Source organism: Phaenicophaeus curvirostris, chromosome 3 (assembly GCF_032191515.1).
Source record: "Phaenicophaeus curvirostris isolate KB17595 chromosome 3, BPBGC_Pcur_1.0, whole genome shotgun sequence".
NCBI lineage: Eukaryota > Metazoa > Chordata > Aves > Cuculiformes > Cuculidae > Phaenicophaeus > Phaenicophaeus curvirostris.
The window spans coordinates 55463381-55477674 of record NC_091394.1 but is presented as its reverse complement, the minus strand read 5'-3'; the positions used below and the strand labels follow the sequence as shown (position 1 = coordinate 55477674).

The 14294-nt window shown below is 38.0% G+C and overlaps 1 protein-coding gene across 1 annotated transcript in view; it reads left to right on the top strand.

Annotated features, from left to right (window-relative positions):
* Nucleotides 1-14294, top strand: part of PRKDC (protein kinase, DNA-activated, catalytic subunit) — an 86234-nt gene that overhangs the window by 58016 nt on the left and 13924 nt on the right. Inside the window, exons 63-75 of the mRNA XM_069854076.1 lie at nucleotides 1694-1902; nucleotides 2371-2509; nucleotides 3088-3276; nucleotides 3783-4007; nucleotides 4610-4718; nucleotides 5396-5507; nucleotides 7020-7209; nucleotides 8331-8505; nucleotides 8593-8783; nucleotides 10540-10720; nucleotides 11235-11395; nucleotides 12843-13054; nucleotides 14167-14254. Of these exons, the coding sequence (XP_069710177.1) occupies nucleotides 1694-1902; nucleotides 2371-2509; nucleotides 3088-3276; nucleotides 3783-4007; nucleotides 4610-4718; nucleotides 5396-5507; nucleotides 7020-7209; nucleotides 8331-8505; nucleotides 8593-8783; nucleotides 10540-10720; nucleotides 11235-11395; nucleotides 12843-13054; nucleotides 14167-14254 (2181 nt within the window). The remainder of the gene's footprint in view (nucleotides 1-1693; nucleotides 1903-2370; nucleotides 2510-3087; nucleotides 3277-3782; nucleotides 4008-4609; nucleotides 4719-5395; nucleotides 5508-7019; nucleotides 7210-8330; nucleotides 8506-8592; nucleotides 8784-10539; nucleotides 10721-11234; nucleotides 11396-12842; nucleotides 13055-14166; nucleotides 14255-14294) is intronic.

Sequence of the window (14294 nt, the reverse complement as noted above, 5' to 3'; positions counted from 1 at the left end):
ACTACAAGGTGCTAAATAGAAGGACGATTCCTTTGATGTGGGAAAATGTCTGTAAATTGTAAGTTTGGGAGGGTATTCATTCTCTGGAGGTACTGTTAACATTTGCATGGTTCTTGGACTTCTTCCTAGGTATCACTAAGAAAGGGCTTTTGGTGTTACCTCAACACAGCTATTCTTCAGTTTTTAGGTTGTGCAGATGGCACAGTGCCCCTGACACAACTCCTGTAAGTCAACAGTCAAAGAATGTGTGTCTGTACCTAAGAGTATCTGGAGCACACATGCAACTTTGATGGAAACTGCTGGTTGAAATTGCCTGAATAGTGGATGAAGCATGTGTTAACCCCTCGTTGTAATCCACCTAATCTGTAACTTGGGAAGCTGTAAAAAGCTACTGTTCTTCTCTTTTTTTTATTGAGTACAAATTTATTGGTGTGAGAGTCTCAACTATACAAATTGTGTAGTGAGTTTACTTGTGCCAAATACCTGTTCTGCCGGTGTTTTGCTGGTTGCCATTGATCAGATAATTGTAGGTTGGTTGTTCTCACAGTCTGCTGTTATAGTTTCCAAATAGTGATTTTGTTTCAATTGAACTTACTGTGTTGCAAGAATCAACTCAGTGCTATTTCTTGTAATGAAAGTGATATTATCACTTTTCCATGTTGTGAATTTTTTTCTTCTTGTTTGCTTAAGATTTTATTGCAACTTTCCTTTAGGCTTTTAAGTGGAAAAAAAAAACCACACAAAAAAAAAACCCCGAACACCTAACTTTAACAAACTTTTCTGCTACTTTCTTATAGAATCATAGAATAACCAGATTGGAAGAGACCCACCGGATCATCGAGTCCAACCATTCCTATCAAACACTAAACCATGCCCCTTAGCACCTCGTCCACCCGTGCCTTAAACACCTCCAGGGAAGGTGACTCAACCACCTCCCTGGGCAGCCTGTTCCAGTGCCCAGTGATCCTTTCTGTGAAAAATTTTTTCCTAATGTCCAGCCTAAATCTCCCCTGGCAGAGCTTGAGGCCATTCTTACCTGTATTTAAGTATCTAAAGAAACCTTTAGGTAAACGAGAACATTTATCCCTGAAAAAGAGATCATTCTGTAGTTGGGCTGATGTTAAATAGGATAAAAATCTGCTAGAAGTATTGTCATGTCTTTAAATCAGGCATGACTAGATGAGTACAGTACTAAATGGGTCTAACAGGAGGCTGTGGTATATGCTAAAACTGGGGAAGTGTGTGGATGGGAAGCCTCCAGCTCAGAGAAGGCATCACGATTAATTATGTCTTTGGCTTATGGCAGGAGTACATCGCTCAGTCAGTTAAGTGAAATGCAGCTGACGTGTAGTGGGCACCATGCTGTTAATGAAAAGAAGGAAAGATTGAGGCTGTGAATGTGTCCATCTACATCTGCCCCACTTCCTGTGGGTTTTTTTCAGAAGGGAGTTCTCCTCTGCACTGGAGAGAAACAGAGTAGAGGATTTATTCTTTACTGGTCTCTGTCCAAAGAGCAACAGCCCAGAAGGAAAAGAATTAGCTTTTCCAGAGCTGGGAACTTGTGGAAATTTAACAGCTTATTTCCAAAGCCAACACAATAAGAATAAGGATATTAAATAGGTGATCTGTAGGAAGTAACTATCAGTGTAGTTTTAGACCAAGTCAAAACCTGTTATTTTGTTTTATTTTATAGGAAATGTGTTACCAGCACAGAGAGCTACTAGAAGTGGATTCAGCTAACGTGAGCACAAGCTGCCTTGCGAGTTTACAGCAGCCAGTGGGCATCCTTCTTCTGGAGCATGCCCTGATGGCTTTGTCCCCTGCCGAGGAGCCTCCATCCAAGCGAATGCGTGGGAGAACAGAACTTCCCCCAGATGTGATCAGATGGATTGAACTTGCTAAGTAAAATCTTGCTTGATACAACTTGCTCCCATTTAGCTTTGCCTTGTGAACAACTCTGCCTTTATGGCTTATGGGATTTCTTTTTCGATCTTTCCTTTTTTTGAATTAGATATGCTGTTAATTTCTTGTAAGTTAATCTCTGTCTTTCAGTTAGAGCAGTTAGACTTAACAACTGTGTGCCCTGATGATGCTGTCAGACTGCTGAAAAACATGTTGTTCATAGATTTGCAATAGCAGGGATTTCCACAGCTCAAGTATTACCCTACAAGATGAGTTTTATTTAATTAAATATATATTTATGATTTTATATAAGAAACATCAATAAAATTTGTTACTGTTACAAGCCAGTAGTATTACTGCTTACTGTGTTATTATTATTATTACTATTATTACTATTATTAGGTTTATGTTTGAATTTATATACCTCTATTTAACAAATTAAAAGATTCTCTTTTGCCATTTTACTAGGCTCTACCGATCTCTTGGGGATTATGATGTCCTTCGTGGCATTTTCAGTGGTAAGATTGGGACTAAGGAAATGACACAGAAAGCATTGTTGGCAGAAGCAAGGAATGATTATGCTGAAGCGGCTAAGTATTATGATGAGGTAAAATGACAGCAAGGTTATTTTTTTTAAATAAATCTCTCATGCCTTAAAACTCATAAGCCAAAATTAAACATTTTGACAAGCAGCATATCATTTTAAATATCATTGTGCTTTGTTTGATTGATGGTTCCATCTGTAGTCATGGAAGCAGATGAGGAGTCACAGCGGAGCAGTAGATGTGATACTGCTCTACTATTTGTTAGAAAGCTTTACATTTGCGATCACCTGGGCAGACAAATAAAACACCATGAGCACACTAACAAGACAGCAAACAGCATCTGTTTACGATGAAGAAAATCTGAGTTCTAGTGAGTAAAATAGAAGAAGGATCTTAGTAACTTTCTTTTCAAGTCTTTGCTTTTTAAAATGCAGGTTTACTAAAGATTACTACCTGAAGTGAATTTATGTATAAATACTGACAAGCTCAGGTTTTCTGCATTTAGTGTTGCTGTCGCATTCTGGTAAATGGATAGGTATTTTTATGAGACAATGAATTATTAAGTTCCTGGTGACTTAGAATTAAAACTAGTGTCAGGTTCCAGCTGAGAATCTTCCTCCCTCTCAAATTCATTTCTTAGGCGCTCTCTAAAGAGGACTGGCAAGATGGAGAGCCAACAGAAGCGGAGAAGGACTTCTGGGAACTTGCATCTCTGGAATGCTATGACCACCTCACAGAGTGGAAGTCTCTGGAATATTGTGCTACCGTTAATATCGACAGTGGAAAACCTCCAGACCTAAGCAAAACATGGAGTGATCCATTTTTTCAGGTTTTTAGAAATCAGTTTGTTCATACTGCACATATTTGACTTCTGCAGGGCTGTCCTGCACTACTGTGATTTTGGCTGGAAGTCAATTGCATTATCTGGGTTATTTTTTATTGTGGAAATTAGCGGTGAGTCTGATATATAAAATATTTGAAGCAGTTACTTCTGCTGTATTTACAGTGTTTAATTTTTACCTTGAGTCTGTGGCTGATCATATAGGACCGATTTTATCATCATCATATTGCAGTGTTTTATTGCTTTTATTTATTTCATGTTTTAAGAATTAACAAACCACTCGGTTTGAAACTGGTAGAATTTGCTAATAGCTTCTTGACCCTATCAGAAAAGACTACTGTGATTTGTTAGCAAATAGGAATTTGTCCAAAGGGAAAACATATAAGAAAACCATTCAAAATAGTTTTACATTTATTTGATGTGCCACTGGTAACAATTAAATTATCATCTAATATATCATTCCTGGAAATAAAGACGGTATTTTCATCTTGTAGGAGGCCTATCTGCCCTATATAATACGGAGTAAGTTGAAGTTACTGCTCAGCGGGGAAAATGACCAGAGTTTGCTAACTTTTATTGATGAGGCAATGAAGACAGAACAGAAGAAAGCCCTTATAGAAATGTATTACAGCCAAGAGCTTAGTCTCCTTTACATCCTGCAAGATGATTTTGACAGAGCCCAATATTACATTAGCAATGGCATGCAGATCTTCATGCAGGTAACAAACTCTGCTATTTCTGATCTGATTTTTCTGTATAAACTCCTGGAACAGTGAAACTGTTGTTGCTGTTATTGCTGCTAGATTATATGCTTAAGAGAAACAGTTGCCCAAGTACAATGAAATCTAGGTGCTTTCCAGTCAGATGACAACTTCCTTTGAATTCACTTCTTGCAACGATAAGACTTGAGCCAGGCAGTGCAATGCGTCCTCCCATTTTAACTTGTTTTATTTTGCTGATTTCATCTGCTGGAAATTTTTCGGAGTAATTGTTTGTGGCGATTCATAGTAATTTTATTTCATTTCATTCATCTTTTCAGAAGCCTCCTGTCCCCAGAACAAGTTTGAAAAGAGAGTATTACATCAAGAAGTTACAAGTTCCATCCATTACTAAGTTTTAATTAGACTGTAGGACTGTCCTAAAACCTAGGATAGGAACTGCAGCTAGAATATGTCTCTATACTTGTCCAAAGAAGAGTTACAGGTAAAAGGCTGAGGTTTAGAGCGTAATACCTAGTAGCATCAGATAGTCTGTAGTGCGCTGAACAGAATCATGTTGTAAACTGTGTATGAAATCTTCCTTTCTTTCCTTTTCTTTTCAGAGCTATTCCAGCATTGATACTTTGTTATATCAAAGTCGAATGACCAAACTGCAGTCTGTACAAGCTTTGACAGAAATACAAGATTTCATCAATTTTATAACCAAAAGAAGTAAAGATTTTTTTTTTTCCCTTAAGTGATTTTTTCCTTTCATTGTGTTAATTAATCATGGTTTCCTTAACTCTGAATTTCTATTTCCACACTTGGAGCACTGAACTCCTATTTGGAAGTATCATAGGCCTGGAATTACAGTAAAAACTGTTGTAGTTGTGTAAGATAGGCTTGAAGATAATTCTGTGTTCTATTGCAAAGTTTTGTTAGCCTAGCTGTTGTGACAAGAGTTAAGTATCTCTTTTAGTGTAAGTAATAGTTTTTTGTTGGGGTCACTTTTGGTAGAAAAATAGTTGTTAGCAGAGATAAAAGGTGGATGTGCTATATAATTTATAGCTTCTGAGACAGGCATGAAATACAAATTTATACTCATTAACCAAATAACGTATTAGATTTAGTTAACAGTTCCACTATATTCTAGCATATACCTGTACGGGAAGGGACCTACCCAGTGGTGATGCCCAGTGACAGTTGACCCTGATCCTTGTTTATTCTGTGCTTCAGCAATAAACAAAAGCAATATGATCACCAAATAGTGCATGTAATGCAAGCCCAGAAATACAAGTGAGTTGTTTTATTGCAGATTTGTGGTTTGAATGTTAGAGTATGTTTGGTTTAGGCCTTTTTCACTTTGCTTGGGTTTAGATGCATTTAAAGTATTTTTAATTGATTTCTAGGTAACTTAGCCTCACAGGCTTCCCTTATGAGACTTCTCAGAATTTGGACAAGTAGATATCCAGATGCTAAAATGGATCCTATGAACATCTGGGATGATATCATCACAAATCGGTAAAATTACATTCTTGGGTTAGCTTTAGTTCTGTCTGCCTGATGAGTTCTGAGAGGTTCTTTTTCTAATACTGCTTGTTTTCATTTGGAAAAGGAGTGTTGTTGATCCAGTGTATGACTGTTGTAATAGCTTTAGGATCATAACCGAGCTTTGTGTGACTAACTTGTAGTAAGAAGCAAAAGGAGGTTGAAAAATGGACAGGAAATAAACCACATCTTGATACAGAAACATAGCTGTTAGTTTAGGCATTTTCTTGCATCAGTGACTACATGCATTGCTAGCCCACTTCAGCAGCTTTTAAATACATCCACTTGTAACTGAGTAGATCAGCTGCATTTACCTCAATAAAACACCACCCAAAAAGCCAGGCTATTATAAATAAAAATACTTACCTACTTTGTAGGAAGTTCTAAAGTTAGGGAGTGTACAAAATAAGCCCAGCCCTGTCACTATCAGTGTTTCATGTGTTTATAGGAAAGTTAACGACCAGTGATGTAATTAGAGACTTCTATGTGACTGTTGCTAGAAAGAACAAAGCCTCTCTGGTGACTCCTTTGACTTCCAAAGAAACTGGAATGCTTTATTTTCAATTTGAAATTTTTCTGTCCTCCCTGTGGCATCTATCTTCATCCCAATCCATTCTTCCCATGCAAATTTAGATTCCTTCTCCTTACCCAGGGGACAACTTCTTTAACAGCTCAGCTAATAACCACTGCGCTCTGTAATTGATTTTATTATCTCTGGGTGTGAAGGAAGCATGACTACCGAAGAGCTTGTTGCAATTGAATATTAGGCATAATACATGATATGCCTCATGTTTATGACTTGAGGGTTGTCAGTGTCTTGAACATTTTTATGTGCCTTTAAGAACATCATCTTAAATGATTGACAAAGGCTGTACCTTGGCAGTTGAGTGCCAAGCCCTACTCCAGACTACAAAGCTTTCCCCCGCATTGAATAGCAGTCTGCATAATGAGAGATGCTATTGAGTTAGATAGGACTTAGTTGTAGAACGTGAAAAGGATTTAGCATTGGTTAGTGGCAATTCCCTTCCAAATGTTATGGTCGCTGGTCTTTTCTGCAACACAATGTTTACTTGTGTTGGTGTCGTGTGTGGTTGACATAAAGGGCACCTTGGCACTTACGCGATACAAACAAGACTCCTGATTGTTTCCACTTCTGTCAAGTGTGAATGCAAGTTATGCCTTGCTGAACTTTGAGGTTGTAGCTACTATTTTAAAGGAACAAACTGACAAAAAATCCTGCTCTATTATGGACACTTTCTAGTAATTTTGTGATTCAAAAAAGAGAAAACTCTTAGGGTCAACTTGTCCCTGGCTGTGACTTTTCAGACTCTTAGAACTCTGTAACACTTGCTAAAGGTGACTGCTATAACTTCATATTTTTTATTAGCTTTGTTTACTTTGTTGATCAGGCAGATCAACACTTTTGAATATTCTCTTCCTTGCATGCATACCAGAGTGATTTGTACTCCTGTTGTCGTTGTACAGGTGTTTCTTTCTTGACAAACTGCAGGAGAAACTTCTCTGTGATCAGGCCAATGATAGCATGGAGGTGGATGAAGAACGTGGTGCTGGTGACCAGATGGAAGTGGATCAACAGGAAGAAGACATGTGCTCAATGATTAGAAGCTGCAAATTTAACATGAAAATGAAGATGATAGAAAGTGCCAGGAAACAGGTGACTGTACTGTCTCATAGTTTCCAGTTTTGTGAGAACATATATAGAAACTACCATTGGAAAAGCCTCGTAGGTGGTCTTGGGCACTTTTTTTTGCCTTGTCTGTCTTTGACCTTGCTGTCTGGAATATTTTGAAAGCTCGAGAAAGTCAGTTCCACAGAGAAAGAAACCAAGTGGATGTTAATTAAAAACTTGGTGATAATTTGTCGTTACTGGAAATGTGCCTGAAGGCTCCTTTGATCTACAGATGGTTTCTGACACTCTAAAGGACAGATAAGTATCTGAAATGCTTCAGCCTTTTAACAGAGGATTCTCGCAACCAAACATGCTTTCACATCTACAAATAATCTCTTTTGTACGAGAAAACAAATGAAATTCAGATTGAATCAATATAATTTACTTCAGTTGGCAAAGATGAAACATTTTACGACTTTTTTTTTTACAATTTTCATTAATGCTGTTAGGTGAACCCTTCTATAAAGATTTAAAGCTAAGTGACTTAGAAATTTGGGGTTGGATCTGACTGTTAAAATGGCTGAAGCCTAGTAATCTTTGATAATGGGCCTTTAGTGTTTCAAACTTGAGATAAGATGAATAATATTTAATTCAAAGTCTCCTTCATCTATTGAGATGCTGCAGAAATCTGCAGTCAGTAACAGTTTATTTTAAGCACTGTAATAATCAAATGTAACTTTAGTGCTCTGTAGACCATACACTCCTAAAGGAGTAAATGAAAAATAAGATTTCCTTTATTGTTACTTATATGAAACTTCTCATCAAAACACAAACATAAGTGATTTGCTTAATGGTGTTATAAACCAAGTTACATTCCCCATGTATGTTTATACTTTGGAACAGTATGCCTGTCCAGTCACACAGACAGAATTATTTTATTTTCCTCTGTTTGTCAAACATTTGTTCTTCTCTTTTTCTTTTCAAATTTCTCCATCAGCATAAATCTGTTTTTGAATGTGAGACCAAACAAGCAGTAGACCTCTATTCATGTTATTATAGCTTTACTTGTGTTACCTAAATCCCCTCATCCATTAATTTTGTTGCAGAAAGGTTCTATTTCCTCTTCAGATATATTATCTGAAAATTCTGTCTTAATCTGAATATAGAACAGCTTCTCAGTAGCCAAGAAGCTTCTGAAAGACCTACGCAAAGAAGCCAAAACAAGGGAAGACTGGCTGGTGAGGTGGAATTACGCCTATTGCTGCTTTACACATAGTTGCAGCCGGAACCAGAGTTGTCCTGAACGCGTGCTCTCAGTGTTAAAAAGCATCTCCCTGCTTGGTAACAGCCTTCTCTTTGTTTCACTTTGTTTATTATACAAAGCTGCTTTGTTGTCGAATTACCAACTTTGGTTTTGAATTCCAACAGAAGATACTAAATCCGACTATCTTAACAAGAATATAACAGCATTCCGAAAGCAGAATCTTCTTCTGGGTACTACGTACCACATCATGGCCAATGCTCTTAGTCAGGATCCAAGATGCCTTGAGCAAATCGAGGAAGAAAAAGCTGGGAAAATATCAGCATTGTCAGGAGAAAGTCTTGAGAGTCCTGAAAAGGTAAATGAGAGGGGGAAAAGCTTTTAGGCATTTCAGTGTTGTAATCACTACTTCAATAGGTAGTGTAGTGATGGATATGGGTAGATACAGAGAATGTGGAACTCATCTGGTGTTAGTGGTGGTTTGTCCAGGAACAGCAGCTGGGGGAAGAAAAAAAAAAGAAACAAACTGAAAACCCTAAAACCAAACCACTGTGGTTGCTTTTTTTTTTTTTTATGTTTTTTGCTTTCTGGAGTGCTGGAGTAGCCTTTTTAAGTGGGAGAGTGCTCTTGTGTTTCTATGTTCTTGCATTTGTGTGGAGGGAAAAGACATAGTCATAGCACCTGCATGTGTGTTGGCAAGGCAAGTCTTGGAAATGTGATTCTCAGAGAATGCTTTTATTTCAGCTGGGCATTTCTGAGCTGCTTCATGCTGTCAGACAATCCTATTTTCTAAAGAGGTCTTTATAATACTCATAATGATGATAACTTGTGCACTTATTTTATTTAGACAATTTTAGTGATAATAGAGGAGAGGAGGTCGGTTTTGCCTTTTGGGAGGAGGTGTGCATTTGAACAAGGCAGTGACAGACTGTGCTGCATCTCAAATCGTGTGTTGTCAGTTGTCCCAAATGCTACGGCACTGATTTCTTCTCTGTCAAATCGATTGAGTAAGGATTTGAAGTACCGCTGACTGTTTTTCTATTAATTTTAAATGCCACCATGAAGACCCTTAGATATGATGTGAACCATATTAGTATAAAAAAAAATGTTCAGGTAAATGTTCAATTTATCAGAAAAAAAAAAAAGTTCTTAATTTGTATTTTTCATGGTTGTAAGAGCAAAGCAAATACAGAAGAGATTCCTGTAAAAAGAGACTTAAATTTTCAGGTGTGTAGAAACTTGAGCAAAAAGCTTTAAGCTTCGTTTATTAGCTAATTATTAAGAGCATTCTTCTTAAGGAAATCTAGAAGATGGGCATAAAAGCTCCTCTGTGTCAGATGAGTCAAATTGGGATACCAGATATATCTGAAAGATTAAGGAGCTAAGCCTTATTTTACCTTAATATTAGGCAGTACTCTGACCCTGGTAGTTTAGCTCTACCTATCTGAAATTCAAACTATTTAATTTCGGTTACAGGATTTTTCAGTTATTCCAACTTAGTTCTGCAGCAGTTTTGTATTTTCTTAAATAGCTACAGTGTCTTGAGATTGGTAAGCTTGTTGGCAATATGAGAATATAGGTACTTGATTCGTACACATTCTGTTGTAAAGGATGCTGTCAAGTCCATGACCTGCATTAGAAGCATATGACCAATATGACTATGTTTGTAATAGGGGAAAAGACATCAAATTTGAAATAGTTTGGTACATGCTTTTTTTTAACACAAGTTTGAAGTATAGCTGTTACGCAGACACTGCAGATATATCTTAATGGAAAAAAAATAGCTTTTTTAAAATTGTGTCTTCTGTTAACTGTTTGTGGAAATTCTAGTAACCTTAACATTTTTGCAGTTATAAAAATTCCACGTGACATTCCCACAGTGTGTTAAAAGTGTTTTTTATATTTTTCCATTGAAAATTGTGAAAATTAAGTTTCTGGTAATTACTGCCAGAAATAATGTCCAATTTTTTTTTCCTTTGTTATCAGCTGCTCAAAACATCTAATGCAGTTAAAATTGTATCTGCTCAAGACTTGCAACCAAGCTTCAGTTTCCAAAAGAATTGTTGAATGCTAATTGCTAACTTGTATTTTTTTCTCTTATGGATGAATTTCAGGTATTGGCGGGTCTGCACAAGAAGGCTTTTCAGTGTTTCAGCAGTGCCGCAAGGAAGTCTGAAGAGGAGGTGCAGTCCCACTCTATGGAACATGTAGATGTGAAGGGAGTTACTGATGCGTATATGACTTTGGTTAGTTTCTGTGACCAGCATCTGCGTAAGGAAGAAGAAGGCTTGCTTGGTGAGTCAAGATTTTTCTGAAGCATGTGAGGTGAATTTATCTGTTGTACGTGAGCTTTTGTGATACCCAGGATATCTCCTTGAGCAACACAGCTTGAATTTAAATGGAACAGTTTGTCCTCTGGTTCAACAGTATTTATATTGCTTTCCCCCAACACGCTGTTTCTGCTAGCTCTGGTACTAGTGAATCACTCGTAGTGTCTCTTACTTGTGAGATACTGATCGTATCCAGCAGATGCTTCCCTTGTTCCTTCCCAGACGACAGCAGTCCTGTGTTTAAAGCACGCAAGATACCAGCAGTGATGCAGCCTCCTGATAAAGCTAATCCTTACAGTCCCTGAGTGCATGTGTTGCTGATGTGTACAGTTCAAACAGATGGGAAGGAGAACAAAGTAAAAATACAAAATACACAGGGAAAAAAAACACTGAATTGTAAAGATGGATGTTCCAGCTGATCAAAGACATGGAACAAGTGATGGTGTTTCTGATAATTCTTGTTTAATGTCTCTTGGCAGAAATTAACACTGCAGATCTGCAGCTATTCCCAGCTATTGTGGTGGAGAAAATGATAAAAGCTTTGAAACTGAACGCCAGAGAAGCCAGGCTGAGATTTCCTAGACTGCTGCAAATAATTGAAAGATATCCAGCAGAGACATTGGGTCTAGTGACACGAGAGGTTAGTTACTTCCATTTTCCTGGCAGCAAATGTTGCTATAAATCGAATTTAAAAGGTGGGGGTTGGAGGTTGGATGGACAGAGAGATTAAACTGGTAAGTTTTCCTTCAGGTAGATCAGATAAATTTTATTCCATCGTTGTTTCTTGTCTTTCTCTACTGTAGTGCATCTAATTCATATGGACAGAGGCTTTTTTTTTTTTTAAGTTTTACTTTTTATCATTATTCTGGTTCCAAGTATTAATTTGAGAGCTTCTGGAGAAAATTTTTCTGGGCTTTTTTTTTTTTTCTTCCTTCTGAATGATTTAAGTGGGCTGATAAAAGATGCATAAGACTAGAGCGAGGAATGTATCTTACTTACGTAGGCTGTTTCCCATATACAGGAACACATCAGCTTTTCCAGGCTCATTTTTCACTTCTTCCACCTCTCCCTGTCTCTCACTTCAGAGGTTACTACAGTTTTGTCCCTTCCACAACCTGCCTCTCCACTGCTATTCCATCGCAAGATACCGTAAAAGGACAGTTAAGCTGAGAGGTCTTCTGTGATTCATGCCTGTTCCTGCCTTGGCCTACCTGCATTGTCTAACCCATTTTGTTGGTGCACACAGAGTGCCAGGCACTGTCAGAGGTAGAGCTTGGAAAAAGTAGAAATATGACTTTGTTATCTCAAGAAACTGAGAACATAGCAAAAATGGCCGAGGTGCAAAAGGTGTGGCCACAGTGAAACTCTGATGGTTCTAACGGAACCTGACACCTAGTCCAGTTAACAAACCTCACCCAGAAAAGCACTTCACCAGGCATTTCTTTGTCCCCTCTATGAGATAAATACTGGCAATCTGATATTAAACTCCATCAGAAGGGCAAGGGATGCGACATGAGGAAGGGAATTGGAGTCTGGTCTCTTGCTATCACAAGAAAACCTGTTGTAGCACTCTGTTCAAAAGTAATGCAGCTTTTGGAGTGAAGTGATCATGAAGTATATTGGCAGGAGTTGTTCTTTAAAGTTGAGGAAGAGCAAAACTGTGGTTGGAATTCCATTGTTCTCCTTACTGGCTTTTTTTACTCAAATAAAGACTTCAACCCACTGGTGTTTGAACTGTCCCTTCAGATTTTTGAGTTGTTTGCATGTGAGGATCAAAAATTATGATATTGCATTCAGACAGAAAAGCAACAAGTTCAAGCATAAAGCCTCCTCTCGATCAAAAACTGTAAATCTTTGTAAAGGAAAATCTTCTAAACAGCGCTAGTTAGTTGTGATGATAGTAGTAGTAATAATAATTATGAAATCTGCTTTGTTGGGGGATATTTTGTGTGGCGTAGTTGACGGTCTCTATTTCCTTTTCATGTGTTTCTGTCAAGCTGGGCTACAGAGCAGTTTTGTTCGTGTTTGCTGTGTTCGGTATTTTTGAGGAGAACCCAAGTTGAAATGCAGTGTTTGTGTTTCTGCAGCTTTCTTCGGTTCCCTGTTGGCAGTTCATTGGTTGGATTAGCCAAATGATGGCGTTGCTTGACAAGGATGAAGCAGTAGCCGTGCAACATACTGTTGAAGAGATTGCAGATACCTATCCGCAGGCAATCATCTACCCATTCATGATCAGCAGTGAAAGTTTCTCTTTCAAAGATACTGCAACTGGTTATAGGAACAAGGAGTTTGTAGAAAGGTAAATTTGCAATTCTTATTCAGGAGTGGAGAGATATATTTATTTTTTCTGAAGAAACTGTTTTCTTTAGGGGGCACAATAAACATGAGGGAGTATTCCCGTGTGTTCTGTGTTCTCATTTAAAAGCACAGAGAAGACTGGTACATGAGCTCTCTTAGTATTAGACATACTCAGTCAGGTTGGTGACCTGAATATTTTCTGAAGTGCTGAGTACATATAATGCTCAAGCTGTGGGAAGTTAGAACTTTTTCAAACAAAAACAAGAAGACCGCAGAGAGGCATGCTCTTTCTGCTGGTAATTCTCAGGTGGTCAGTTTCTTTTTCCTTTTCCTACTCTGCTGAGGCTGAAGGGAAATCTGGTGCATTATTAGGCTCTTACTGTAGTAGACTTCACAGCAGTGAGGGTCAGTACCCATCAAAGATGAAGATGAAGCTAGCTTTGGTATTTAGAGTCATTGTAATACCAAGCAAGACCAGAGATACTTAAATAGAACAGATGTTCCCACCAGATTCTGGAGAGGGCCAGTGAAAGAGATGTACATATTCTTTTGGAGAATGACAGTTCTTTGTTATCTTCTTCTCTGCTTATTCAGTGTGCAACATATGCCTTCCTCTACAAGCCTTTCCTTGCCCCTTTTGCTATGCAATAAAGCATGAGTTTATCCCCAGGCAAAAGTCAACTTCTGTTACACAATGCTACAGAACTACTAGTAAAATTTTAGGTGTCCTTTTACCTTTTTTCAAATCTGATCCATTTACTGAATTTCTTCACTTAAAGTATGAAGATAAATCTTGTGCTTCACAAACTGTCACCCTTGAACTCTTGTGACAGGAGATATAGTCTGGTTAGTGCCCATTTCTGTTGCAAGTATGCTTTCCACTCCCCCACCAAGCTTCTATTTTCATAGTGAAACACTTAAAAAATTGAGAGCCATGTGACAAGGACAGTCATGCAGCCCACGAGAGAGTTTTGAGCAAGTCCTCCTGTCTACCCCCAGATTATTTTGCTAGATTCTTGCATATAGCAGACAATCTGGATCTGTGTTTATGTGTGGGCTGGGTGGTGATGGTAGTTCCCGTTGACTTGTGATGCGCTTTTTTTTCTTTTAAAGGATCAAGAATAAGTTGGACAGAGGAGGAGTAGTTCAGGATTTTGTTCATTCCCTGGAACAGCTCTCTAATCCCATAATGCTTTTTAAGGTAAACCCTGAGGGTTTTTTTGTTTGCTCTCCCCTTCCCC